The sequence below is a fragment of the Biomphalaria glabrata genome, chromosome 11 (genome assembly GCF_947242115.1).
Source record: "Biomphalaria glabrata chromosome 11, xgBioGlab47.1, whole genome shotgun sequence".
Taxonomy (NCBI): Eukaryota; Metazoa; Mollusca; class Gastropoda; family Planorbidae; genus Biomphalaria; species Biomphalaria glabrata.
The window spans coordinates 21,586,470-21,610,055 of NC_074721.1; the positions used below are offsets into that span (position 1 = coordinate 21,586,470).

Here is a 23,586-nt window from a genome sequence, read left to right on the forward strand (position 1 = left end):
GTCCCGTACGCCACTGCGCTATTGTTGTTTGTTCCGACCTTTTTAGCCTCCACCACGGGTCCTCTCGATTTGGGCGACGCATGTGCTGCCAGACTCCCCTGGCAGTGTTGGAGTCATCCCAGGATTTCAACCACTTTTCATGTACCCACTCTCGTATTACTGTCGTAGCCTGTTGAAACGTACTTGGTGCCTCGAAAGTGGGCACGGCCAGCGCTCCTTCTCGTGCTAGAGCATCAGCCACGGCATTGCCCCTCACGCCGCAGTGCGAGGGCACCCACTGCATAACGATGACAGCTCCAATAAGTAGGCGGATGTTATTTGCGGCGCCTAATGCCTCTTCCAATAATTTGGACTTTCCCCCTAAGCCAGCCATGGCTTGGAGGCAGGACTGGGAATCGGTAACCATTACAACGGTAGTCGCAACGTTTATCTTTTCACGTAACTTTTGGAGCACGAAATTTAGGGTATTTGTAATCGCCGTTAATTCAGCGTCGAAGCTGCATGCAGCGAGGCCGCATGCGCCTGACAGCTTGTCTGGTTCATGGTCTGGGTAAATGATATAGGCCCCATACCCAGCTCTTACGGGGTCCTTCATGACCGACCCGTCTGTATAACAATATATGGCATCGGCCGGGTAGGTCTTTAGTGTGTCCAATGCCATCTTCCTGAGTAAATCCGGGGGTGTGTGCCTCTTTGTGGCCCCCTCCAACCCGTGAATGGTGAAATTTATGGGAGGGATGGGCTGTCTCCTCCAGGGCGGGCACGTGCTTGTCCGTCGGATTGGGACCCGGTCAGTGGAGAGGCCAGCTTGTGCACTCAAATTTGACGCGCAGTGCATGAATGAACTCCGTTTGATCCTATTTTTAACTCTCCACCGAGTGACTAGTGTATGGGTCGGTAGCCCTGGTTCGCCCATTTTATAGCGTTCCAGGGCTGAGAGGAGCCACGTTGGACATGATTTCTGCAGCGGAGGTTGGGCTCGTTCTATAGGTGCCGCAAATGAATCAGAGAGCCTGGGCCTGTACACGGTCGAGTGATTCGAGGGCCGTCTTGCTTGCGTACACCTGCACGGGCAGGCTGTACTCAATTTGGGATCTGACAGCCCCTGTGTACAGTGTGCGGAGCTTGTCAGCTCGGGCGCCCCACTTGGTACTGGCTAGCTTTCTGAGTAACCCAAGATTCTCCGAGGCCTTTCGTTCAACGTCCTGGATGTGCAAGTGCATTGAGAGCTTCCTATCTAGGGTGACTCCTAGATATTTTGGCGTGTTTTCACGTTGGAGTCGCAGCCCACCGAGTTGGAGCTCGAATGGGGCCGCAAGAATGTCGATTCCCAGGCTGAACAGGCTCCATGTCGTTTTGGCAACGTTTATCTGAATCTGCCATTTTGAACAATACGAGGAGATGGAATGGAGGTCGGCTTGTAATGCTGCCTGAAGCTGGTCAGCTTTCTTCCCGGTTGACCAGAGGACAATGTCATCGGCATATAGCAGTTTGCGACACCGGAGTGAGCTGGGCAAATCATTAAGATAGGCCATGAAAAGGATACATGAGAGGGCGGATCCCTGGGGTAACCCTCTTGTAGGGGTATTTTCCCCACTTAGAGAGTACTGGAACTGTGTTCGTGTTTTCCTCTCCGTTAGGAACTGTTTTATCCAGTTGTAGGTCCGCCCGCGTACGCCCATGGCTCTTAGCTTAAGATAGAGGCCTTGCTTCCACACCCGGTCATAAGCCTGTTTTAGGTCAATAAAAACTACATATGCGCTCTCGGACCTCTGGAACCCATCGGCCACCTCCTGCATGAAAACTGTGACCTGGTCGATCGGGCTCAAGCCTGCCCTAAAGCCAGCCTGCTCTGGCGCTAGGAAACCGGCACTCTCAAAGCTCCACACGAGTCGCTCGCTGACCATCCGTTCTACTATCTTGCCGATAGTGGATGTCAGGGATATGGGTCTGTAGGACTCCACGTTAGTCGCGTCTTTGCCCTTTTTCAGTATTGGAACAATGGTAGCACAGAGCCAGGCCCTGGGTAGTCTGGACTCTACCCAGGTCCGATTCGCAAACTCTAGGAGTTTGTCTTTCGCAATACCCCCGAGATGTTTTACCATCTCAGGATTAACCTTATCAGGCCCCGGAGCCTTTCTGTTTTTGCACTTAGCTATCGCTCTGTCCAGCTCAGCATGGCAGAAGGGCGCGTTGCACGTGTCCAGGTCTTCAGACCCATTCGACTCCCTCTCGAGTCTTTTACGCTTCTTGTTGAGGGCTATAGACGTGGCTGACTTCTTTTCGGACTTGCTTATGGAAGCGAAATATTTGTTAAGCAAGTCGGCCATTTTTTGATCTTTTGCCACTCGATCCCCACTGGGTGACAATAATGGGGTGGCTGTACGCGCCGAATCTTTGGCCTCAAGATTACGAAGAAGACGCCAGGCTTTGGAAGTATCCCGAAGATCCAGCCCGGCACAGGCATCCCTCCAGTGGTCTGCCCGTACCGTTGGGCCACCTCGCTGGCCTTCCGGCATAATGCGTTGAACTCCCTGCGGCATTCGGGGGTTCCCTTTCTTTGTGCTTTTCTCCTCGCCCGTTTCCTGGCCCTGACTATTCGATCTAATTCTCGGGACCAGGCGGGTCTATGCCGTATGCCGGGATAGGTCCGCGGGATTAACTTCCTAGCCGCACCCAAAATCGCTGCAGTGATTTCGACGTATTTTTCGTCGACTGTCCCATCCTCCACCGCGATTCCCGACAGGGCGGAGTCGACAGCCGCCCCGTATGCTGGCCAGTCAGCCTTGGTGTAGCTCCATTTTTTTGGCCATTTAGTGACTACACCCCTGGCCTTTGAGAGGGCAATAGAGATTTCAATGGGCATTTGATTGCTCCCAACATCCTCAAGCACATTGATTGTGGTTTTCCCCTCTAGGTCTGCAGAGATAAGTGTTAAGTCGGGTCTCGATAGAGACCCGTTACCAGTGTGTAGGAGGGTTGGCGGGCTATGTTTATTCTGCAAGCAGATTAAGTTCGTTTTGTTGAGAATTTCATGGACTTTTTGGCCCGAGGAGTCGGTTGCGTCATAGCCCCATGCAGGAGACTTGGCATTGAGGTCCCCAGCTAATAGAGTTTTAGTTAGAATATTCTTATTGCCGAGGTTAATGGCAAGTTCATGTTTTGGCGGGTTGTAACAATTAATAACCGTAAGTTTTCTACCAGCTTTGAATATATCAAGCGAGATGGCGTCGGTACGCCCGCTTTGAGGGCCAGGATTTTGTGAAACCGTCATTCCGTTTCTTACATATGTGATAATTCCACGGCACTCATCGCATTTACATTTATAAGCCGTGTAGCCGCTAATGTGGCTACTTCTTTTCTTGCCTACCAAGGTCTCCTGCAACAGCGCGATTTCTATTGCCCTCTCGTGGAGGAATTTTGTGAGCTCAAGTATCTTAGGTATTAATCCACAGACATTGAGCTGTAGTACTTTGATCTGGCTAAGTCTATCGCTCCCTAAGGGTTTAGGACTGGAAGCGACGGACCGTTGTAATGGTTGGTGATTTGGAGGACCGATGGTCCTCGCATCTTTGGTCATATTCGGTTGGGCCTTTTGGATGTTACTTTGGGGTTGGGCCTGGTGCGAGACATGATCACCAGGTTGGTGTGGTTGGCTAGCCACACCTTGGCTACCGTTCTTCCGAGGGAAGAACGAATGCAGTGTAGCCTGGTAAGAGGGCTTTGTCCTGAGAAGGGGAACCTTCAGTAATTTGTCGTGTTTCGACAGGTTCCGCCGGATCGGAACCATGGGGCGAGTAGTAGAGGACTTTGCGAAGTCGGGCCTGCCGCCCACTACCCGCGCGATGGAGCCTGTTCGGGTCTGCTCGTACCCGGGTTTTCTGGTTTGTTGTGTATTAATCATGTTTGTAAAGAAGTTGAAGACCGTTGGCGGCCTTAGTTACTGCCGATTAGAAAGTAGTGTACGTAGGGCCTGCAAAAGGGTCCGGGTCTTTGGGTGCGGGAAATCCGCACCACTGGTCACCACCTCTGTATGGCAAGAGCTCACCTACAGGAGGAGTGGTTGTGTGAGGATTTCTCGATATCCCCAGTATTGAAACTACTTATTGGGAAGCGCGTTCCTCTACTACCTCACAGGGGACGGGCTAGATAGAGCCTAGCTCGTGGGCGCCAACCAGTCCGCCCGACGCAGCCCGCTAAGGCCGTGCCAGTCAGTCCAGTCTTTGCCTAATGGGAGACCCGCGAATCAGCCGAGTCCCAGGAGAACCCGACCAAACCTCGAGTTGGTGTCCAGCGCTATCCGCTTTTCGGAGATCCCGTTAGGTCTCTTACTCACCGTTGCCCCGGGGCCCCACAGGGGGGGGGGGGCTGGACATAACCCCTTTGAGTTCCTTTTACACTTGCCGGCTGCTCATTCATCAGCGGCAAGCAACCAGTACCCTTGGCCACTCCTAATAGAGCAGGAGTGTTCACGCGGCGACCACGATGAGGTGGTACTGGAACGCCGAGGTTGTACCATACCAGATTTGTCCACCGTCTTTCTCCACTCTTGTCTTTTGCCTTGGATAGAACCTCTTTCAATGGCAGGCCCGTCCATTCTTTTATGTTGTCTTCCCATCGCTTTCTCTGTCTGCTTTTTCTTCTTTTTCCCGGTACTGTTCCTTGAAGGAAGGTCTTTGCAAGCCCCGAAGACCTTGCAATATGTCAATAGATCTTTAGTTTCCCTTTTTTTAACAATAGTTAGCAGGTCATCATGGGATCCAATCACTCTAGTAACCCTGTCTCTGATCTCTTCATTTGTAATGCTGTCTTTAAATGTGATACCTGGGATCCTTCTGTAGCGTCTCCATTGCTAAAATCCTCCTCTCAGTCAGCATCCAGAGTATGGCATGAGGAATTTGGGTGACAATGGAAAAGTACAACATAAATAACAAGATTACAAAGAGGCGTCCCCCGTCGGATCTACCTATTCGCAATGAATATTGAAGTTCTGATTGTATTTTGATTGTCAAAAGTAATAATGTTTCAAAGATTTATTTGCCGTTGTAAAACTAGTTTTTCTGTCTTACATGTTTCGGATGTTCTTTCAAAATTAAAGATAATTAACTTTCTTTGTTTAAACCTCCCGCTGGACGACGGGGGATGGCAGCGAGCTTGGTATGAATCCGGGACCGTCGAGATAATCAGTCCAGCACGCTAACCGCACGAGCAGGCATTGCTGTTAACTTAATAACAAACTGGTTACAAACTAATAGCCTATTATTGAGAAAGAGATATATTACACATTACGGCATGATATCTACCGGATATGTGCAATATGTCAGACGAGTGATTTTAGATAATTTTTCAGCATTGATTTGTAATTGAGAAAAAAAAAGAAAAGAATAGATATCTTGCTTGTAGGCCTACTTCGATGTCTCAGCACAGTAAACAACAGAGCTATTGGCATTTTCATTTAAATGGAACTAGAATAAGGATGTAGATCTACATAAACTAAACTTCTGATTTAGCACTCTTAAGATCTATATCTACTAGATCTAGATCTAGAATATAAATTTGGAATAATTTAGATGTAATTAGATTTATGAAAAAAAAGCCTAGATAATCTTTCAATAGACTGACTGCAACATGAAATTTAAAAATAGTAGATACGTTTTAGTATATTAGGCTATTGCATTGCAATATTGATCTAGACGTTTGGAAATCAAAATCTACACTTTAAGTCTAGAAATTGAAATTCTATATCTTGATATCATTTTAAACTAGACATATAATGATTTTATTTAAAATATTAATATAGATCTAGTTTAAAAAAATTAGATATACTGTAAAAAATCTAGATCTAGTTTTAAAAATCTAGATACGATCTTACTCCAACTATTATGTCTTTTTAAAATAAGAGTCAGATAATGAGGTTTAATAAACATTACTACACCGAGTTGATTTAGCATTTCATTTAAAAAATTAATTCCATATGACGTCAAAGGAAAAAAATACACTACGTCACACGGCCTAGTTTGACAAAAAAAAAATGCCTTCATCAATACGAGCCAGTTATCGATAGTTCTTATCTTATATAATACAGACGTTATTTAAAAAAAGAAGATGATTACGTCCTGCATTTTAACCAATGACTTAAATTCTGCCAAGTCACTGGTTTTCCTGGCTAGCTCAGGCAACCCATTCTATGCTATAATAGCACTAGGGAAGAAGAAGCCAGTTATAGAGTGTTCATAGACATTGGTGCACCTAGTGAGTTCTTTTAGCATTTCATTTAAAGAATTAATTCCATGAGGTCAAAGGAAAAACAAATCCACTACGTCACACGGCCTAGTTAGACTAAAAAAGGTCTTCATCAATACAAGCCAGTTATCGAGTGTTCATAGACATTGGTGCACCTAGTTTTTATCATTACATTTTAAGAATCCATTCATATGACGTCAAAGGAAAAAAATTTCATTACGTCACAATGGGCTAGTACCAAAATAAATGTCTTTATTAACACGAGATATTTAACGACATTGATTGGTGCACTGAGTTCTAATAGAATTTATTTAAAGAGGATTAAAGCCGCATTTTTTTGTGCGTTTTGTCTGTTTGTCGTGTTAATATAAAAAAACCCACTAAAATATATTGAAAATTGTATTAAACTTTCATTTTCGTTTCGAAACATCGCAATAGTTTTAAGTATGAACGCAATAGATTTAAGTATATATAATAGATTGTTCCAGATGTTTGTATAAATAGTAAGAGAAAAAGAGAATTCCAGATAAATGTAATACCGTTAATTAAATTTTTGGGTTAGTCTTGTATATTAATTTGATGGACCACATCCTTTTGGAGAGATTTTCATACCATACCAAATTTGTTTTCCTTAGAAATCGGAACATATTATTAACGATAGTTAGATATTGTAACGTTTTAGCAAGAAAATTAAATGTACTTTATAAGAGAAGTGAGATTTTACATAAAATAGAGTTAAAATATTTTTTTTATAAAAAACCCGGAACAACATTTTTTTGTAAATTCAAAGATTATTTGTTCTATTAATTAGAAAAGGGATTTTGCGTTATTAGATTTTTCAGATAGAAATTCGGAATTTTTTTGCGACGATTTTAAGAATATGTAAGTAATGTAGGTCGATTAAAAACTTTTGTTTATGTTTCAGCAAGAAATTTAAATGTAAAATAAGTCTAAAAATGATTTTCAATAATTGTTTCTAGTAAATTACTTTCTTTTTAAATCCTAAGCAACCTATTATCGATAATTAAACTATAGAAATATTAGTCAATTATACGATTTCAAACAATCATTTGACATAATTCATTTTTACAGTCAGTGTAGAGATTTGTTTTAGAATGTATATGCTATTTACATAAAAAAAACGGAACAACACATTATAGGTTAGAAGAGCAAAAAAACATTCGTTGGCATTGATTAATTTTGCACAAAAACATTCGGACAATCAATTATAGATACTTAAAACTATTGAGATGTTACGGGAGGAACATTAAAGGGTAAATCAGATTTTCAATAGCTTATTGAGTTGTTTTTTATTTAAACGTGACGGACAGACCGACCAACCGACAAAAAGAACAAAAATAAGCCTCTTTTATTTTGATGGGGTCATTAAACAAAAAAATATTTTGCACAAACCTAAGTAAGACAAAGCTGGCTTATCTCACCAACACTTTTCAATATCTTACTTAAAAGGATAATGTAAGATGCACTCAAGTACTATGAAGGTACTGTAAGCATTGGAGGAAGAAGAATTACTAACGTGCGTTTCGCTGATGACATTGATGGCCTAGCAGAGACAGAAGAAGAACTAGCTGACCTGGTGATGCGTATAGACAAGAATTCCACATCAAATAAAACTCAAATTATGACCAATAGCCCACTGCACAACTCTGTGGACACAATAATGAATTTAAGCCGAATGGTCCGTTTGACATCGATAGCTCCATTCATAATATATAGCCCGAAGCTTACATGAGCATCACGGAGATACAAGTCAAATAAGCATGAAAGGCCAAAAACAAACAAAATATTAAAGGCGTATTATTGAACATGTTAGTCATTAATAAACTACCTTACATAATATAACAATTATGACATCTTTCCCTAGATTAGTAAATAACACATCGTTCGCATCTTTTTGATGGGCCAAGGCTAGATCTAGTCACTCTAATCATGGAACTATACTAATGGAACACCAGCTTCGAGTTTTTTACAAAGACAAAGAGAGTCGAAGTGCCGTCGCGCATCTTTTTCGCGCACCATACCATTTTGAAAAATCGATGAGGATGCCAAAGAAGAAATTTACTCCGAGAGCCACTTGGATTGACCTTCATTGAGAGTAAAACTTCCCCACACTATATTTTATTAGATCTGTAAAAACTTTATCCATTTTCTGACTATCTGATAAAATAGATACAATTTCCCTGAATAAGAGATCGTCACAAAAGTGTTTTTTTTCGATCACCCTATAAAATGCCACTTATTTTCCAAAAAATAGAATCTAAATTCCGAAAATACAATCTTTCAGTGTTTCTGTGTTTGGTTTATTTACACTAAATCTGGATGAAGACCTGTCTACCGTTCCGCCAAATGCGTATTTGTTACGATATACTAAATTGCACGAAATAAAAATAGGAGGCTTATACAGTTTTGACACTCCAAGCTAAGCATTTCTAATCGTTTTTTTTTTATTATCGAAAGGACTAGGCTATAGTCATACACGTCTCGTGGGAAACAAAGAAAAAGTTAATCTTGATAATATTGTAGCCTAAATAAAATGACAAAAAAAAAAAAAAAAAAAAAAAAAAAAAAAAAAAAAAAACAACTATAGCCTAATCTAAAATGAAATAGATCTAGAGCTAGATTTTCTTGGACGAATGATATAAAATACGTATAAATAATAAGTCATATGAATCTGATAGATCTAAAACAAATACTGATAGAGTCATTCATTAATTAATTATTAGAATTACTTGACTACCAACTGGGTATTTTTATTGCCAAAATACAATGTATTTTATGTGCATTTATTAAAAACAACAACCAAAAATTAAGCGTTTGACGCAACTAGATCTAATATTAGTAATATATAGATTCTACTTCTAGATCTAGATGCAGAAAGCTACTTCTCTAATTCAGTTTTCTAGTTTAATTCTAGTTACATCTAGATGTCTAGACCACTAGATCTAAATCTAGCCAGGGTTTTTGTCATGGAATAGATTTATAAAACTTCAGCCACCTACTGATCACGATATGACAGATAGGCCTACTCTCTCTACTACTAGACGTGAGTAGACTCTAGATCTAGTACAAGTAGATCACTACATTTGACTAGATGATTACTAGATCACAGTAAAATTCAATGTGTACTTCCGACTTTAGCTCAACAAACAAGTCTACTCCAAAGTATAGATCTACTAGTAAAGTCACAAAGTGTAAAGGATCATTATATATTCACATAAATAAATTATAGGCCTAAAATGAATCGAATAATCAGTCACTAATTTGACTAATCAGTAATCTAAATTGTTGTTTGTTTTTTTTTTAAATGGCAAATGTTATTGATGACTTCTGACTTGTAAACCTGTTGCAGATATTCTAGTTTTTATTTTGATGACATGTTACGATATATCAATGATATTTAGATAAACCTAGTGGAACAGACAGAAGGACCATTTAATATAAGGCAAAGAAGTAAGATGTTTATAATCCATCAAACTATGATCAAACTCACAGAGGACTTGTGTCATTTGTGACGGCATTTCATGCATTTACAGAAGCTACAAACTATTCTACAAAAATGATAGGCTTGTCTTTGATTCCGAAGACTTATGAGGAATGCTATGTTTCCAGTGGCTACTCAGCCCCAGCTGTGACCTACATATTATGCCACACTGAGCACAGGCATAACCATTGTCCACCTGTGGTAGAATCAGTTGTTTTTTTTCTTTTTGCCGTCTACCCTCGGCAATTAATTTTCATTGGTGTAAACCACACCTTTGTAAGTGACCTCCAGCTGTCTCGCTCTGAAGCTGTATGCAACCAGGTGCTCTCTTATTCTATATCAGTTAAAGCAAGTTGGCGCCTAAGCTTGTCTTTAAAGCATTTCTGTGGTACCTCTTTATGTGCATATGACATGTTAGGCAAATAGGTTTTGCCTATTGGAAGGCCATTTCGGAATATATAGGTGTTTAAAATGAAACTCCAAACATCTGGACTTCCAGTAACCAAGAAAATAAGCTTAGGATTCAAAGAGACGACACTGGCATTTCAGCTAAGACAATCAGTAAAATTAATAGCAACTTTAATTGCAGTCCACCAAACAAGATAAAAAGAAACAAGTGTGGCTTCAATAGCATTGATGATATTTAGTTTACTTTTATCTCATTTACTAGTATTACTATTTCATTGACTAAGGTTTTTTATTGTCAAATATGCATAAGTACATGTACTAGTTCCTGCAATTTGATGAAAAATAATAATTAAATTGTGTGTAGTCTATATACAAATGTTTATAAGAGATGACAGCTTAGCTTAATTTACTTAATTTCAAAACTATGATTTTGTGTTCTGACTCTACTCTAAATAAATTATATTTTATTTTAAGAATGCAAAGTTGGAAATTCTGTTCTGATGAAAACAAATTATTATAATAAAGTAGATGTTTATGGTTTCTTTGTATTTATTTTTTAATTATTTATTCATTAAAAATTAATTGTTCATTAACATTTACTTGAAGTAAAGATCAAAAACACAAATTCAATTCATGCAGATCACAGCCCATCACTTAAATGTATTTACTGTCAATTCTACACACTATTCATTTCAAAATGTTGCTTTAAATTGTTATATGACACAATCAAAGTACTGGTACCTCACATTGATGTAGGCCTAAAGCACCTGAAATAATGACAAATTTTCATTCAATAACTTGTACTGTCATTTATTATCAGACGTGTTAAAACTAATGACCTGTATCATCATCATTGGCCTCCTTCAGTCGTAGAAATAGAAAGACTAAGGTTTCATCTCAGAGCACACTTCCTCGTGTGGTTGGGGAGCCCTATTTCGGAGAGACACTCCTGTCCACAGATAGCGCAGGTTAAGGTGGCTTTTGCTTCGGTGGTAGGAAGGAGCTGGCAGTTTTTCGGATTGTACGTTTTTCTGTCCATAGCTTTCTTGGTCATTGTCTCTCCATCTGTTGCGGTCTAAAGCTATGTCTTCCCAATTGTCAGTATTGATGTTCACTGATTTGAGGTCACGTTTTATTACATCTATGTAATGGAAGTGGGGGCGACCAGTTTTTCTTGTGTCAGTAGTGTGTTAAAACTAATGACCTGTGTATATAATTTATTAAGCAGGAGCATCAACAAATCTTGAACAATAATTGTCTACAGAAAAACTTTATTCTTATCCAAACAATATACATTTACAATGTATTTAAGCAAGTTAATTTATATTTATACAAATCTATATGGCCTAAAGATTATAGCGTATTTTGATGTGTGAATACCAAGTTACATTATTACATGAAAATAGTGTACTCATTTTTAAAATATTCTGGGTAATAAAAATAAAAAACTAATGATACAATAAAATTGAAGCATTAGTCAAAAAAAGAAAAATTTCACTCAAGATCTATGTGAACTCTGCTTGAAAATTAATTAATTAATTTTGAAATTAATTAAAAAAAAAATTATGGTTCTTTAGTCAATGGAATGATAGCAGCAATTATTTAACAATTTCATGATTATCCATTCATTTCAATATACTTATAACTGAAAAATAATTCATAAGGTTTAGATACAACCATTTGAAATAATGATTATGATTTTTTTCTTAATTTGCTTAATTCAAATCTAATATAAACAAGATTTCCTCTGTCAAGAAATTTATGAGGGAACAACATGCATGTTCTTCTCAGTAAGTTTTGCAAAGGGAATTAAAAATATTTAATTGATGTTGCTTTTTTTTTTGCCAACATTTTAAACCTTTGCACCAGGTTTTAGTTTTAAGGAGAATGCACCATATTTTATATGTTTACTTTTGTTAGATTCTTATTTTAATTTTAAAAAAGTAAAATTTCCCTTACCACTCATCCACTGCACTCCCTCTTGTTTTAATGGGGCTCAGATTAATAGTTTTCAAGTACAATATCAAACAGATTTAAAGAAATACTAAATCCAAACCTGTTGGCTGAATGACAGGATATACATAAATATGTATACAGCTTTCAGTATAATATATATATATCTTAAATTAAAATTGGTCCAAGACTTTTATTTTGCAACATGATGGGATTTTCCTTTCTGGTGGTGCTATGCAGGAGTCCAAGAATCTCATCTTTTCTCATAACAGAAAGTTATCTAGTTATAAAAATAAATAAAAGGATTTAAAAAAAAATTAAAAAATATGTGTGACATATGTGTTGACCATGCTAAACGTATATATGTTATTAATTATAGTTATATAATTTTGCCATTCTAAAAATAGTCTGTACCTAAAAGGAGCTACTGCGTTAATGTGTAGACATGGCCCTGACCTTAATAGTTATGAATTATTACTATAGGTGAAGGCAGATGTTCAGTTAATTTGATGCACATTGAACTAATCTAAAAGCAACTATAACATATATTATGATTTACATTTTCATGGAAAACTAGTTTTTCAAAAATACAAGTACTTCAGCTTATGAGAAAAGTACATGGGAAAAATTGCAGTACCTTACCTTTAAGAGGTGCAACCAATCATTGACTTTTCAGGAATGCATGCCTTTTTCTTGCATTTCCAAACATAACTGTAATTATACAATTAGGCATATTGGTTAATTTCTTTTGAAAACATTACAATTACAAAATAATTTTATTAAATTGAAAACGTTGTATCAAACATACAAATTATCAGACAATTTTGCCTAATTTCATCTAACAGTTTATTGTAAAGGAATGGCCTGCACAACAGCCAAGGTATATTAGGCATTCATGAAAGATGAATGTGCTTAAGAGTGTTATAAATAAAAAAAAAAAAAAAAAAACTTAGAGAAAAATGTTAAATTCCATCCCAGATATTTGGATGTTGCTTGACCATGAAAATCACACAATTCATAAAACATCTATTAGATAACTAAAATAAAAATTGTATAGTAGTACTTACATTAAATATTGAATGGATGCCCAGAGAGTAGAAATAGTATAAGTATGATCCTTGAGCCATTCTGGTACATCATCAGAACTGGTTGCCATGGTTCTACTTGTTAATAACTGAAACATTACAAACATTTTTTAAATTTTTATTTATAATTTATCACAGACTAGAATAGAAATGTTGCCAGGAAAAATACCAATGGTTAGAATACACCTGATGCTACTTTTGTAGCCTTATTACTGGTTAAAATGCACCAAAACTTCATTAATTAAATCTGATAAGAAACATATATGTATCACACAAGTCCAAGTTTATCAGAGTGTCAGCAAATAATTAACTAGATATGTGAGTTTTATATTAAAGTACTGAATTTCAGGGGATAGATCCAACTTGACACCACATCATTTATTATTTCATGGGTCTGGGTATGGCATGGAATGGAAACTAATATAATATATATGGGGTGTGGGCAAGGCATGGATTATAAATTGTCTTGTATAGATTAGATTAAGTAAAACTGCCAATCGAAGGTAACTTTTACTGATAGATCTGGATCAATTATAAATTTATGGGACCTAGGCCTGCATAAATTTTATCTTTTATTTATATATTTTATGTACATATATAACTAGTCTAGAATCTATAATTATATCTTAATAATAATTTTTGTAGATAGATGTCATATAATATCTAACATATTAAGTATAGATGAGTAGATTTAGAATTTTAGCTAGTGGAATATTTTTATATCCTAATCTGAACTGGATCTTTATATCTAGAATTTAGATCAGTAGATTTAGTATTTTAGGTAGTAAAAACTTTTATACTCTAAATCTAAACTGGATCTAGATCTAATTATTCTAGAAGCTTAGATCTAGAAGACTAGTTGTCAAGATTTGACTACACTATGGCTAATGCACTAGCTTAGTAGGCCTACTAGATAGATCAAGAGACAGAGTACTAATAGACTCGTCTTGCCTCGTTGGGCCTCTCAAATCAGCTATAGACTTTAGAGACAATTTAGGAAGGTGAATATCGATCCAATTCAAAGATCTACAATCTACATGTTAGAGTCTAGCTAGAGATGCTAGATCTAGTCTAGAAGGCTTATCAATAAAAAATAAAATCAATCATTTCTAAAGTTTGTAAAATTATATGTAGATCTAATCTATATATTTATAATATAATAAAAATCTATGTCTACTTTTTAAATATTTAAAATGATATGGCTGGTGATATTAATTATTTTAATTGAGACATTGACATACTGTCACATATTACAAAGTAACAAAATAATTAGATCTTATACTAACTCATAGACTCATACCATATTGTATTAAACCTTCGAGTTTACGTTCCACTACCTTGACTTGACTATATTGACTAAATAAAGGGCACTATGATTATAGATGTAGATTATTATCTATGATGATGATGTTTATCAACTGGTAGATCTATAAGTAGTATCGTCACTTTAAGTATAATCAGTATAACCACTGCATTCGTTTCATTCACTGTCTGTATCAATAATCGTGTGAATGACTGAATCATGAATGTGATGTGAAAGTGAAGTCTAGATTTAGAATAATTTAGATAGAATTGATAGATTATAGATCTACTATTAAAAAGAATTAACTATACAGTAACTATAGTGTCTATACTATAGTATAGCCAGTATGACTCGTATGAGTATACTCATATACTGTAAAAGTGTATAAAAGTAAGTATAGCTATAGACAGACTAGATATCTAGATCATAGATGATCGATAGATCTAGAATCTAGACTAGTAGAGTCACTAGATTTGACTAGATCTATAAATATTCATATTGATTTTGAAGACAATTATTATCATGTGTATGGTCTAGATCTAGATAAAATAGAGTGGATCTCATGACTGTCTATATTAGATCTATTGATTTTTTTTTAAAACGTTAAATAAATCTAGACCTTAGTCTTTAACTTTAGTCTAGGCCTAGGTGTTGTAGATCTATATTATTCTAGATATTATACAAGAGTACAAGAGATCTAGATCAATATAAGTTCGGTTTTTTAAAAATTCGCATTCGAAATTTTAAATACCCAGATTTAAGTATTTATATACCCATATTGGTAGGTCCGAGTTAATCATTTATTAGATCTATTAAAGCATGTCTATATAAAAGATTACTATTTTAAAAATATATAATTATATAAAAGATATAGTTATGAATATTTACTTTAAAAAATTAAAGAAAATGAATTTTTCACTTTTGCCAATTAACACTCTGGCTAGCAAAAAGGATGACTCCTCAATACTGTGAAAAGACGATAACTGCATGAGTTGGTTTGGAATTGTATTTTGTAAGACTAATTTTCAAAACATATCCTTCATGAGAGAGAACGAAAAATGGCTGTCAAAAAAAAAAAGCTGGCTGGACTACGCAAATAATGGACCAGCCTTTCTCTCTTGATATCTTGTTAAGAACATTGGTGACCGGGAAAAGTGGATGGTTTGGTTGCGCGGGACAGATGATAAAAATGACATGTACATAAAAAAAAATCAAGATTTTGTGTAAAATACCCAAATGAGGAAGTACTGGAAACACCTATTTTAATGAAGTGGCCTTAAAAAAAAATCTTTTGTGACGATCCATTATTCGGGGAAATTGTATCTATTTTATCAGATGGTCAGAAAATGGATAAAGTTTTTACAGATCTAATAAAATATAGTGTGGGGAAGTTTTACTCTCAATGAAGGTCAATCCAAGTGGCTCTCGGAGTAAATTTCTTCTTTGGCATCCTCATCGATTTTTCAAATTGGTATGGTGCGCGAAAATAGATGCGCGACGGCACTCTGATCATAAAATCTCGAAGCTGGTGTTCCATTAGTATAGTTCCATGCTCTAATCTTCAAAAAGATCACTTTTTAGTTATAGAAGTGAACGTACAAAGTATAGTCTATCCATTTGATTATTTAACCAAATTTACCTTCAAATGGCCGTTTTAGAAACATTTTTAGAACTACACATCACTGTAGTAACACAGACTAAAAACGCAATATACTTAGGTATTATAATAAATGAAAAACTGTCAACGTAGGATTGGCGTTTGCCATATTAAATGACACCCCAAAATGACAATGTTTGTCTATATATTTCCGTATATTTTAATGACTTTTTCGTATATTTTGCAATTTCGGGAGATCTCCAGGGCGCGGAAAATCTGTTTTAAGTTATGAAATGGTTTAAATTAATAATTTATACACCTTGAATTAGCGCGGGTCCTGTTTTCTCTAGATTTGGTGCTAAATTAACAATGTTTGTATAACAGACGAATGGGAAAAATGTCTGTACCAATCCTGAAGGAACTTGCCATGAATATAAAATTTTTCCTAGACACCGACCGAGAGTGAAGGGAGGACAGTAGGCTGATATCTCATTTTTTTTTTCCGACCGTGATAGGGGAAATCCATTGTACGAGGTACAAATCTACCCGAACAGAGGAGGGTAAGGGCAACAATTTGAGACATAATAATGATCATTTCATTGCTTTAGTGTTTTTCCATACCTATTGATTAATTATTCTGATGTATGTATACATGCGGCTTTGATTTTACTTGCAAGCATATTATAGATATGTTTTATAGCCGTATTTACGCATTATCAAAACATCTTGCATAACTTTTATATATAAGCAAACAAAAAAAAAAAGAATGAAAATACCAGAGCAAAGCCGGGTAAAAATAGTGTAAAAAATAAAATCCTCCTTAAAATCACAAAAAAAATACATTGTAAAGACATGTGCAGACAATAATGGAGACATTGAAAGAGAACATCGGAGGGATTTTTATACTTGGAAATTTGAAGTGGAGAAATTCCATATTAATGGATGCCTAGTTATCAAATGTTATAAAGTTTCTTTGTAATTATATTTAAATAGTTAGAATATGTCTTGATTATTTTTTTTTACAATAGTGTAGATTGAATGTAAGTTCTATGTTTGTAATTCTACTCTATGAGACAGCATGTGCACCTTTCATGTACGGACCTGCCTGCAGTAGAACGTGTCCATGTCTTAAAGAGAACACATTAACCTGTGACAACCTGTACGGTGTATGTCACTGCAAGCCAGGCTGGACTGGGAAAGATTGTTCCACTGACTTGGACGAGTGTTTGTATGTAAGGAATTGTACCCAAAACTCTGAGTGCACAAACACACCAGGTTCTTACCAATGTCTTTGTGTTGATGGCTACGAGAAAGACACTTCAGGAAGACTTTGTACACGTAAGTACAACCGACATTTTAGTATTAGAAATCAAAGCAGATTGCAGGACATAGAGTCTATAAATACTACTTCTAATAAAAGTTACATATTTAATATTTAGGCTTCAACTTGGGTTCTTTATATATTAATTGCATATTACATACCTAGTTTTCTAACCTGCCTTTAGGAAATAAGCCGCTTCTGCACTGTTAACTGATTTCAATGCAATTTTTAAGTTTTAACCTTTTAAACATTATTAACCTTTTTTTCCCTCTGTTCTATGTAAAGAATCTGATTTGATACCATTGTAAGATCAGTAAGTAAAAGTAATATAGATTTCATGGCAATACATTACACATACATGAAACCAAACAAAAAATTATTTAATTAAAACAATAATTTTTTTGGTGAGTTTTTTTGTTTTGTTTTTTTGCTGCAAACCTAAGAAAATGTAAGCCAAAGTAGTCCAAACAAATAACAATTCGGTTTGACTATAATAGTCGACCTCAGCATGACTACTATAACAATAACAAGTTGTAGATACGAACAACATTCATATACGTAACATATGCAAATACACACACACGACCAGCGCTTTATGAATTAGGCTTATTTGATATTCTTGCACTTGGTGTCGATCTGAATGTCTGTAAGAAGGTATTTCGCTTCCTAAAAGTAACAATTATTTCTTTCGTTTTCTGAACATTTACAATTTGAAAGTTATCTTTACATAATGTTATGACTTTGCCATGCGCACCGCCATCCAAGATAGTGCAGAAAGAAGGTGCGCACTATCTGTGACTAAGCAAGTCGGATGTTGACATTAGGAGACTAACGATTTTCCGCCCAAGGAGAGAGCCAATATGGAGATGCTGTACTCAAGGCAGATGCCCTTTGTGTTTGTCATGTATCTATGTAAATAAACGTCTATGTTCTCGTTGAGTTGCCTCACTTAAGTTAATACAATTTTTCAAATAGTTGTCAACTGTTGAACTGTACTCACTTTCGAACAGTACACACTTTCGTCAACTGCAACAAGGCCGTTGATAGCTGTGAAATCAGCAAATTTGATGAACGGAATATCAACTGATTGGCTTCAAATGTCATTGGTGTAGAGTGTAGATGGTATACAGTACTGATGAAAGAACGCTCCCCTGTGACGCTCCCGTGTTCACTAAGCCATCACGCACGGCCAATCGTTTTTACATATTGTAGGCGTTTTATCAGAAAGGTTAAAACCCACTTTTGCATATGTTTTCCCAACTAATTAATATTCACAGCTAACCTTTATAAATTATCTCTAAAGGTTTTTCCGTATCCGCCACCTGAGGACACACTTGGTAGAAGCACAAGAGATAAACATTTAATTATATTAGTCACATTATGGCTGCATTACAGATATTTCATTGAATACATATAAACATTAACAATTTAAAATAATGATAATTACACTAAATACAACTTCTTACCCTGTGGTATTATATCGTCAGTCGGCCTAACAATATAATAATATTAGCAACACTTTTAATACGTAAACGTCTCTTCTTTTTGGTATTTGCTAACAAAAATCTCTGGTTCTTGATTATTTTGCAGTTCATAACTTTAGATAGTCTTGTGAAAAAAAGAAATTTTAATCTGCCTTTTTACCTGCTCTCTAATAGACCAACTGGTCCAGACAAGTCATAGTATCATAGCGCATTTAGAAAACTAAAGGCATAAAATGGCGCTAAACAAAAACATTTGGTAAAAATATTTCTAATAGCACACAGTAATTATTGTTAGTCTAGCTCTATTAAAAATTTAATTACATGGCTGATTCAAACAAATTGATACAACTACACTTAAAATAAACGTTTACTAAAAAGTATTTTTTTATTATTTTTTTTTTATATAAATTATAGTTAGTTTTTTCACATAACGCCCATCATATGGAAACCTTCAAATAAAATGTTCAAGAATCTGTATTGCTTAACAGTTCCTTGTGTTAGGGAGCATATGCTGAAAGCAACGTTTTTTGAAGGATGAAAAATGTTGATATTAGAGAGCATATGAGACTACCCCCGAGGACAACTGAGCAGATAACGGCTTTGTTTGCGTCATAAGTGAAAAAATATATAAGATACAATCGAGCTTGCACTTTTTTTTTCAAACTTTAAGCTGAAAGATTCATTTTGTTTGAATTAATTATGAATAAAAGGAGTTTAGCTTAGTGACGGCTTAGTGTGTATATTTTAACAAATGAAATTAAATTAAATTCTAACAGCATCAATGCAGTGTCCAGAACAAGACAGAAATCGTTGCTCTCATGCTTGTGTTCTAGTTGCTGGTCAGCCACAATGTCGTTGTCCTCCAAACCTGGTTCTGGATGAAACGGAACAATTAAACTGCCTGGGTAAGCTCGACTAAAGTAGTATTTTTGGGACAAGTTTTGTTTTCTTAACATTTGACTGATTTTCTCCGGAGTAGAATATGTTTATTAAAACACAAGAGAAATGAATTCCTAATGTTGAACATTATTATTAGAATTGTAAGGATTTGCACGTGCTCTTTTTCCTTTCTTGTCCCTGCGTAATTTGATGATCTCACCTGACGTGGTTCTTACAGAGTTTTTAAAGCAGCTTTGGGAGTGAATCAAAATGACAACTTAATTTTTTAAATCTTAAAATCAACACCAACAGTAAAAACAAACAAACAAATATATTTGATTTACCTTTACAAAAAGGAGGATAGAATATCTAAAACAAATTCTAAATACCTAAAAGCTCATTTTCAAAACTTTTCTAAAATTTGGACGTGACTTCACAATATTTAATTTGAAAAAAAAAAAGTAACTTCAAAATTTTTTTTTTTTTTTTTTTAAAAAAGACAACTCCTCTTTTATAAAGCTGATGACTGTTTCGTAAGAGCGATTATTTTTCTCTGAATAACTAATGAATGATAGATTTAAAGAAAAATGGAACATTTACTTTTACTCCGCTCATTTTGCCCTCTGAGTTTATCTACTTGTAATGAAAGATCTCTAGCTCTAGACTTAGAACACGGTGCGCACAATGTTCCTGAAAGTGTCTTTGTTTATTCAACTAGTTCATGATTATGGCCGACAAGCGGCGTAAGCTGCTGACGTATGTCTGTTCAATAAAAAGATTGTAAGACCTTAAGCGAAATACAATTTTTTTTTCTCGTTCTCTAGCTAAATTTAAATCTTTTTTTTTTTTTCATTTGAAAAATTATAACGATTAAATTAGAGTTTTCTCAGTTAGGCCAACGAGATAGTAATTATATACAGCAACTGTAGGAACATCGCTAGAGCCGTTTTAGAGATCCGTGCCCATGCAGGTTCCAGGTTCTACGAAGATACGAATGGAATAGAATTATTGTAAAAATTTTAATTAAGGATTTTTTAAATTTCATGACTATCTATCTTACTTTATGTGTACATGATTTAATATGTAATCTAAAGTATTATTTTCTGCTAGCTCCTTTCTTTAGTCCATTTGGCGAGGTGATTCATTTCGCACAAGGAGATAAACACAGCAAGTTACCTTTGAATGTTAAAGTACCTTTTGGTTTCAACAAAGTTGTTACTTCAGTCTTCGTAAGTAGTTTACTTAGACTTTTTTTACTTTTACTCTTGTATAAGAATGGAACAGTAGCATAGTAAACGTAGGCTAAGTAAAGTTCCTCTATAAGGCAGATGGTGTAAAGGTCAGCTGTTTCTGTGACCCCACAAGTAACGAGGGTGTAATGTGGCCAGCACAACGACCAACCGCCTTTACTTTTCCCCAACTAGTGCCATGCACCCATTAGAGCTGGGTGGACTCAAAAGCGCCCTAAAGATCCCGAATTTAAAAATCCAAGCCTTCACCAGGATTTGAACCGGGGACCCTCATATGCAGAAGCCATGCGCTTTAAATTACCACTCAGGTACCGCACCTGAAACAGTAGCCTACTATGTCAAGTAAAACAAAAAGTTTATTAACTACATCGAAGTTTATAATGACGAAAAATTGTTTTGTAATTTATGTATTTCTTTACTGGTCTTTCAGATATCCAAACAAGGTGTTGTGCTTTTTGATAACAGCCAACATGTCAACCTTTCCATACATGAAGCCACTCTACACGATATCAAACTAGCCGCACCACTTTGGTCTCAATTTGACTTAGAGAGGGGAAATGTCTCTTATTATTTTATTGAAAGATGCAGACTAGATAATACACAGAGAGCACTGACTCAAACAGAAGTACAGATGGTTGAAAGAGCAAGGAAAAGTGTCACTGAAAAAAATTCATTCTACGATTTTGAAGTCAAAACATTATTAGTTTTAACCTGGCAAGATCTTCAGCTTCCACAGGTAAATTCACACCATATAAAAAAGAACATTGAAATGTGTACATTGTATATCATAATAATAATGATAATCCATCCATCCATCCCAGTGGCGCTACAGCCCATGGAGGGCTCTGGCCTGCTTTAACACATCCTTCCATTCAGATCTCTCCTGGGCCTTTCGTCTCCACGCCCTAACCCCAAGCTGCTTCAGATCTGCTTCCACATCATCTATCCATCGCATTCGGGGTCTGCCTTTGGATCGCCTGCCTTTTGGTTTTTGCCTGTATACGATTTTCGCCCCACTGTTGTCTGATATTCTTTCAAGGTGACCTGCCCAACGTAGTCTGTTCTTTTTTATTTCGTTCACTATTGGTGGGTCTTCATACAATTGATATATCTCATGGTTAGTGCGTGTCCTCCACCCTGTTTCATCCTGTATGGCACCATAGATTTTTCTAAGAATTTTTCTTTCCCAAGTGTTAAGTAAATTTTCAGATGTCTTTGTCAGTGTCCAGGTCTCACTTCCATACATTGCTGCTGGTCTTATTATAGTTTTGTATATTATTTGCTTGGTTTTCCTTGAAATCGTTTAGCTCTTAAGTAAATGGTGGGTGCTATAAAATGCCCTGTTGTCTCCTGCTATTCTTTCCTTTATTTCTGTTAGTAGGTCATTTTTGAAATTAATAGTACTTCCTAGATATTTGAAAGTTTGGACGTTTTAAAATTCGTGGTCTTTGATTTTGATATTTTGTCCCTCTGTTTGATTGTCTCTTGTCATTGTGATGTACTTGGTTTTACTGTCATTAACCTCAAGTCCTGTTGGTCGAGATGCTTCTTCTAGTTGTATGAAGGCTCTAGCAATGTCAGAGGTTTCTTTACCTAATAAGGCAATGTCATCGGCATAAGCAAGGTATTGTAGAGGTTGGCTGTATATCGTCCCTGTTGGTTGTGATAATGATAATAACAACTATTATTATTATTATTATTTATTTATTTATTTATTATTATTATTCAGTAACATGTATTATTGACTTTATTTTACAAGATAAGATAAGACTTAAACTTCATCTCATCTGTAGCACGGGAATTTCTCACGTCTTTCATGTGGAGATCAATAACAAAAAAAAAAAACAACAACATTATACTTCAAAAAAAAAAGTTTTATTAATTGTAACTGTATCAATGAGTTTTAAAAAATCCAAAGATGTTCTGTTTACAAAATCGGCTCAAAAAGGTTAAAAAAAAAATTAAAAACTTGGAACCATACACTCGCAACCATCATGTTGTATATGTTATCAGTGACCTTCTTGAGGCAGTCATAAGTCCTAGGAACACAAGCAGATATGCTTTAGAATGTTTAGATAATCGCACTTTGACCATTACCATCATAGGCATGCTCCGTTCTTCAAGGGAAAGTTACATTAATGGAGAGTCCTGCAAGGTTAGCTTGGTAAAACATCGGAAAATGGCGGGGGTTCCGGTGTGATCGGCCTTCGGCCTTGTATTCTAGTTCATCGCCCGGGTTGCCAAATACATCGGAAATAGCAATGTTTTACATAGACATTGACTTGGTCCTCTTACAGACAGAACGGTTGTTCAAGCAGGCGTACACCCCTAGAGTTTGAAGAGCCTTCGGCTCAACTTTTTTGACAATCAAACGGATAAGACTTTCGATGAAAAATGTGATTTAACAATCGTAAATAGTTCTATAGTGGAATCCCTACAGATACGTCGACTCTCATTCCTGGCAAACAGAAAGAAATCTGATAGATCAAATTAAAATCATTTTTTTTACAAGACATCTACTAGAAAGATTGATATTTATTAAATATAGTTAAATCTAAATT

The 23,586-nt window shown here is 36.2% G+C and overlaps 1 protein-coding gene and 1 long non-coding RNA gene across 3 annotated transcripts in view; one reads left to right on the forward strand and one right to left on the reverse strand.

Moving 5' to 3' along the window:
- LOC106079337 (uncharacterized) overlaps nt 1-23,586 on the forward strand; it is a 141,602-nt gene that overhangs the window by 73,918 nt on the left and 44,098 nt on the right. The window contains exons 14-17 of the mRNA XM_056045505.1: nt 17,169-17,429; nt 19,673-19,801; nt 20,886-21,004; nt 21,456-21,761. Coding sequence (XP_055901480.1) covers nt 17,169-17,429; nt 19,673-19,801; nt 20,886-21,004; nt 21,456-21,761 — 815 coding nt within the window. The remainder of the gene's footprint in view (nt 1-17,168; nt 17,430-19,672; nt 19,802-20,885; nt 21,005-21,455; nt 21,762-23,586) is intronic.
- LOC129928935 (uncharacterized) lies at nt 11,408-15,128 on the reverse strand. 2 transcript variants are annotated; one of them, XR_008780435.1, is made up of 5 exons: nt 15,114-15,128; nt 14,492-14,706; nt 13,174-13,280; nt 12,749-12,817; nt 11,408-12,386 (listed from the first exon to the last, which is right to left on the reverse strand). It is a non-coding gene; the product is annotated as an uncharacterized LOC129928935 (long non-coding RNA). The 2 variants fall into 2 exon arrangements; XR_008780436.1 differs by having other exon boundaries at nt 12,744-12,817.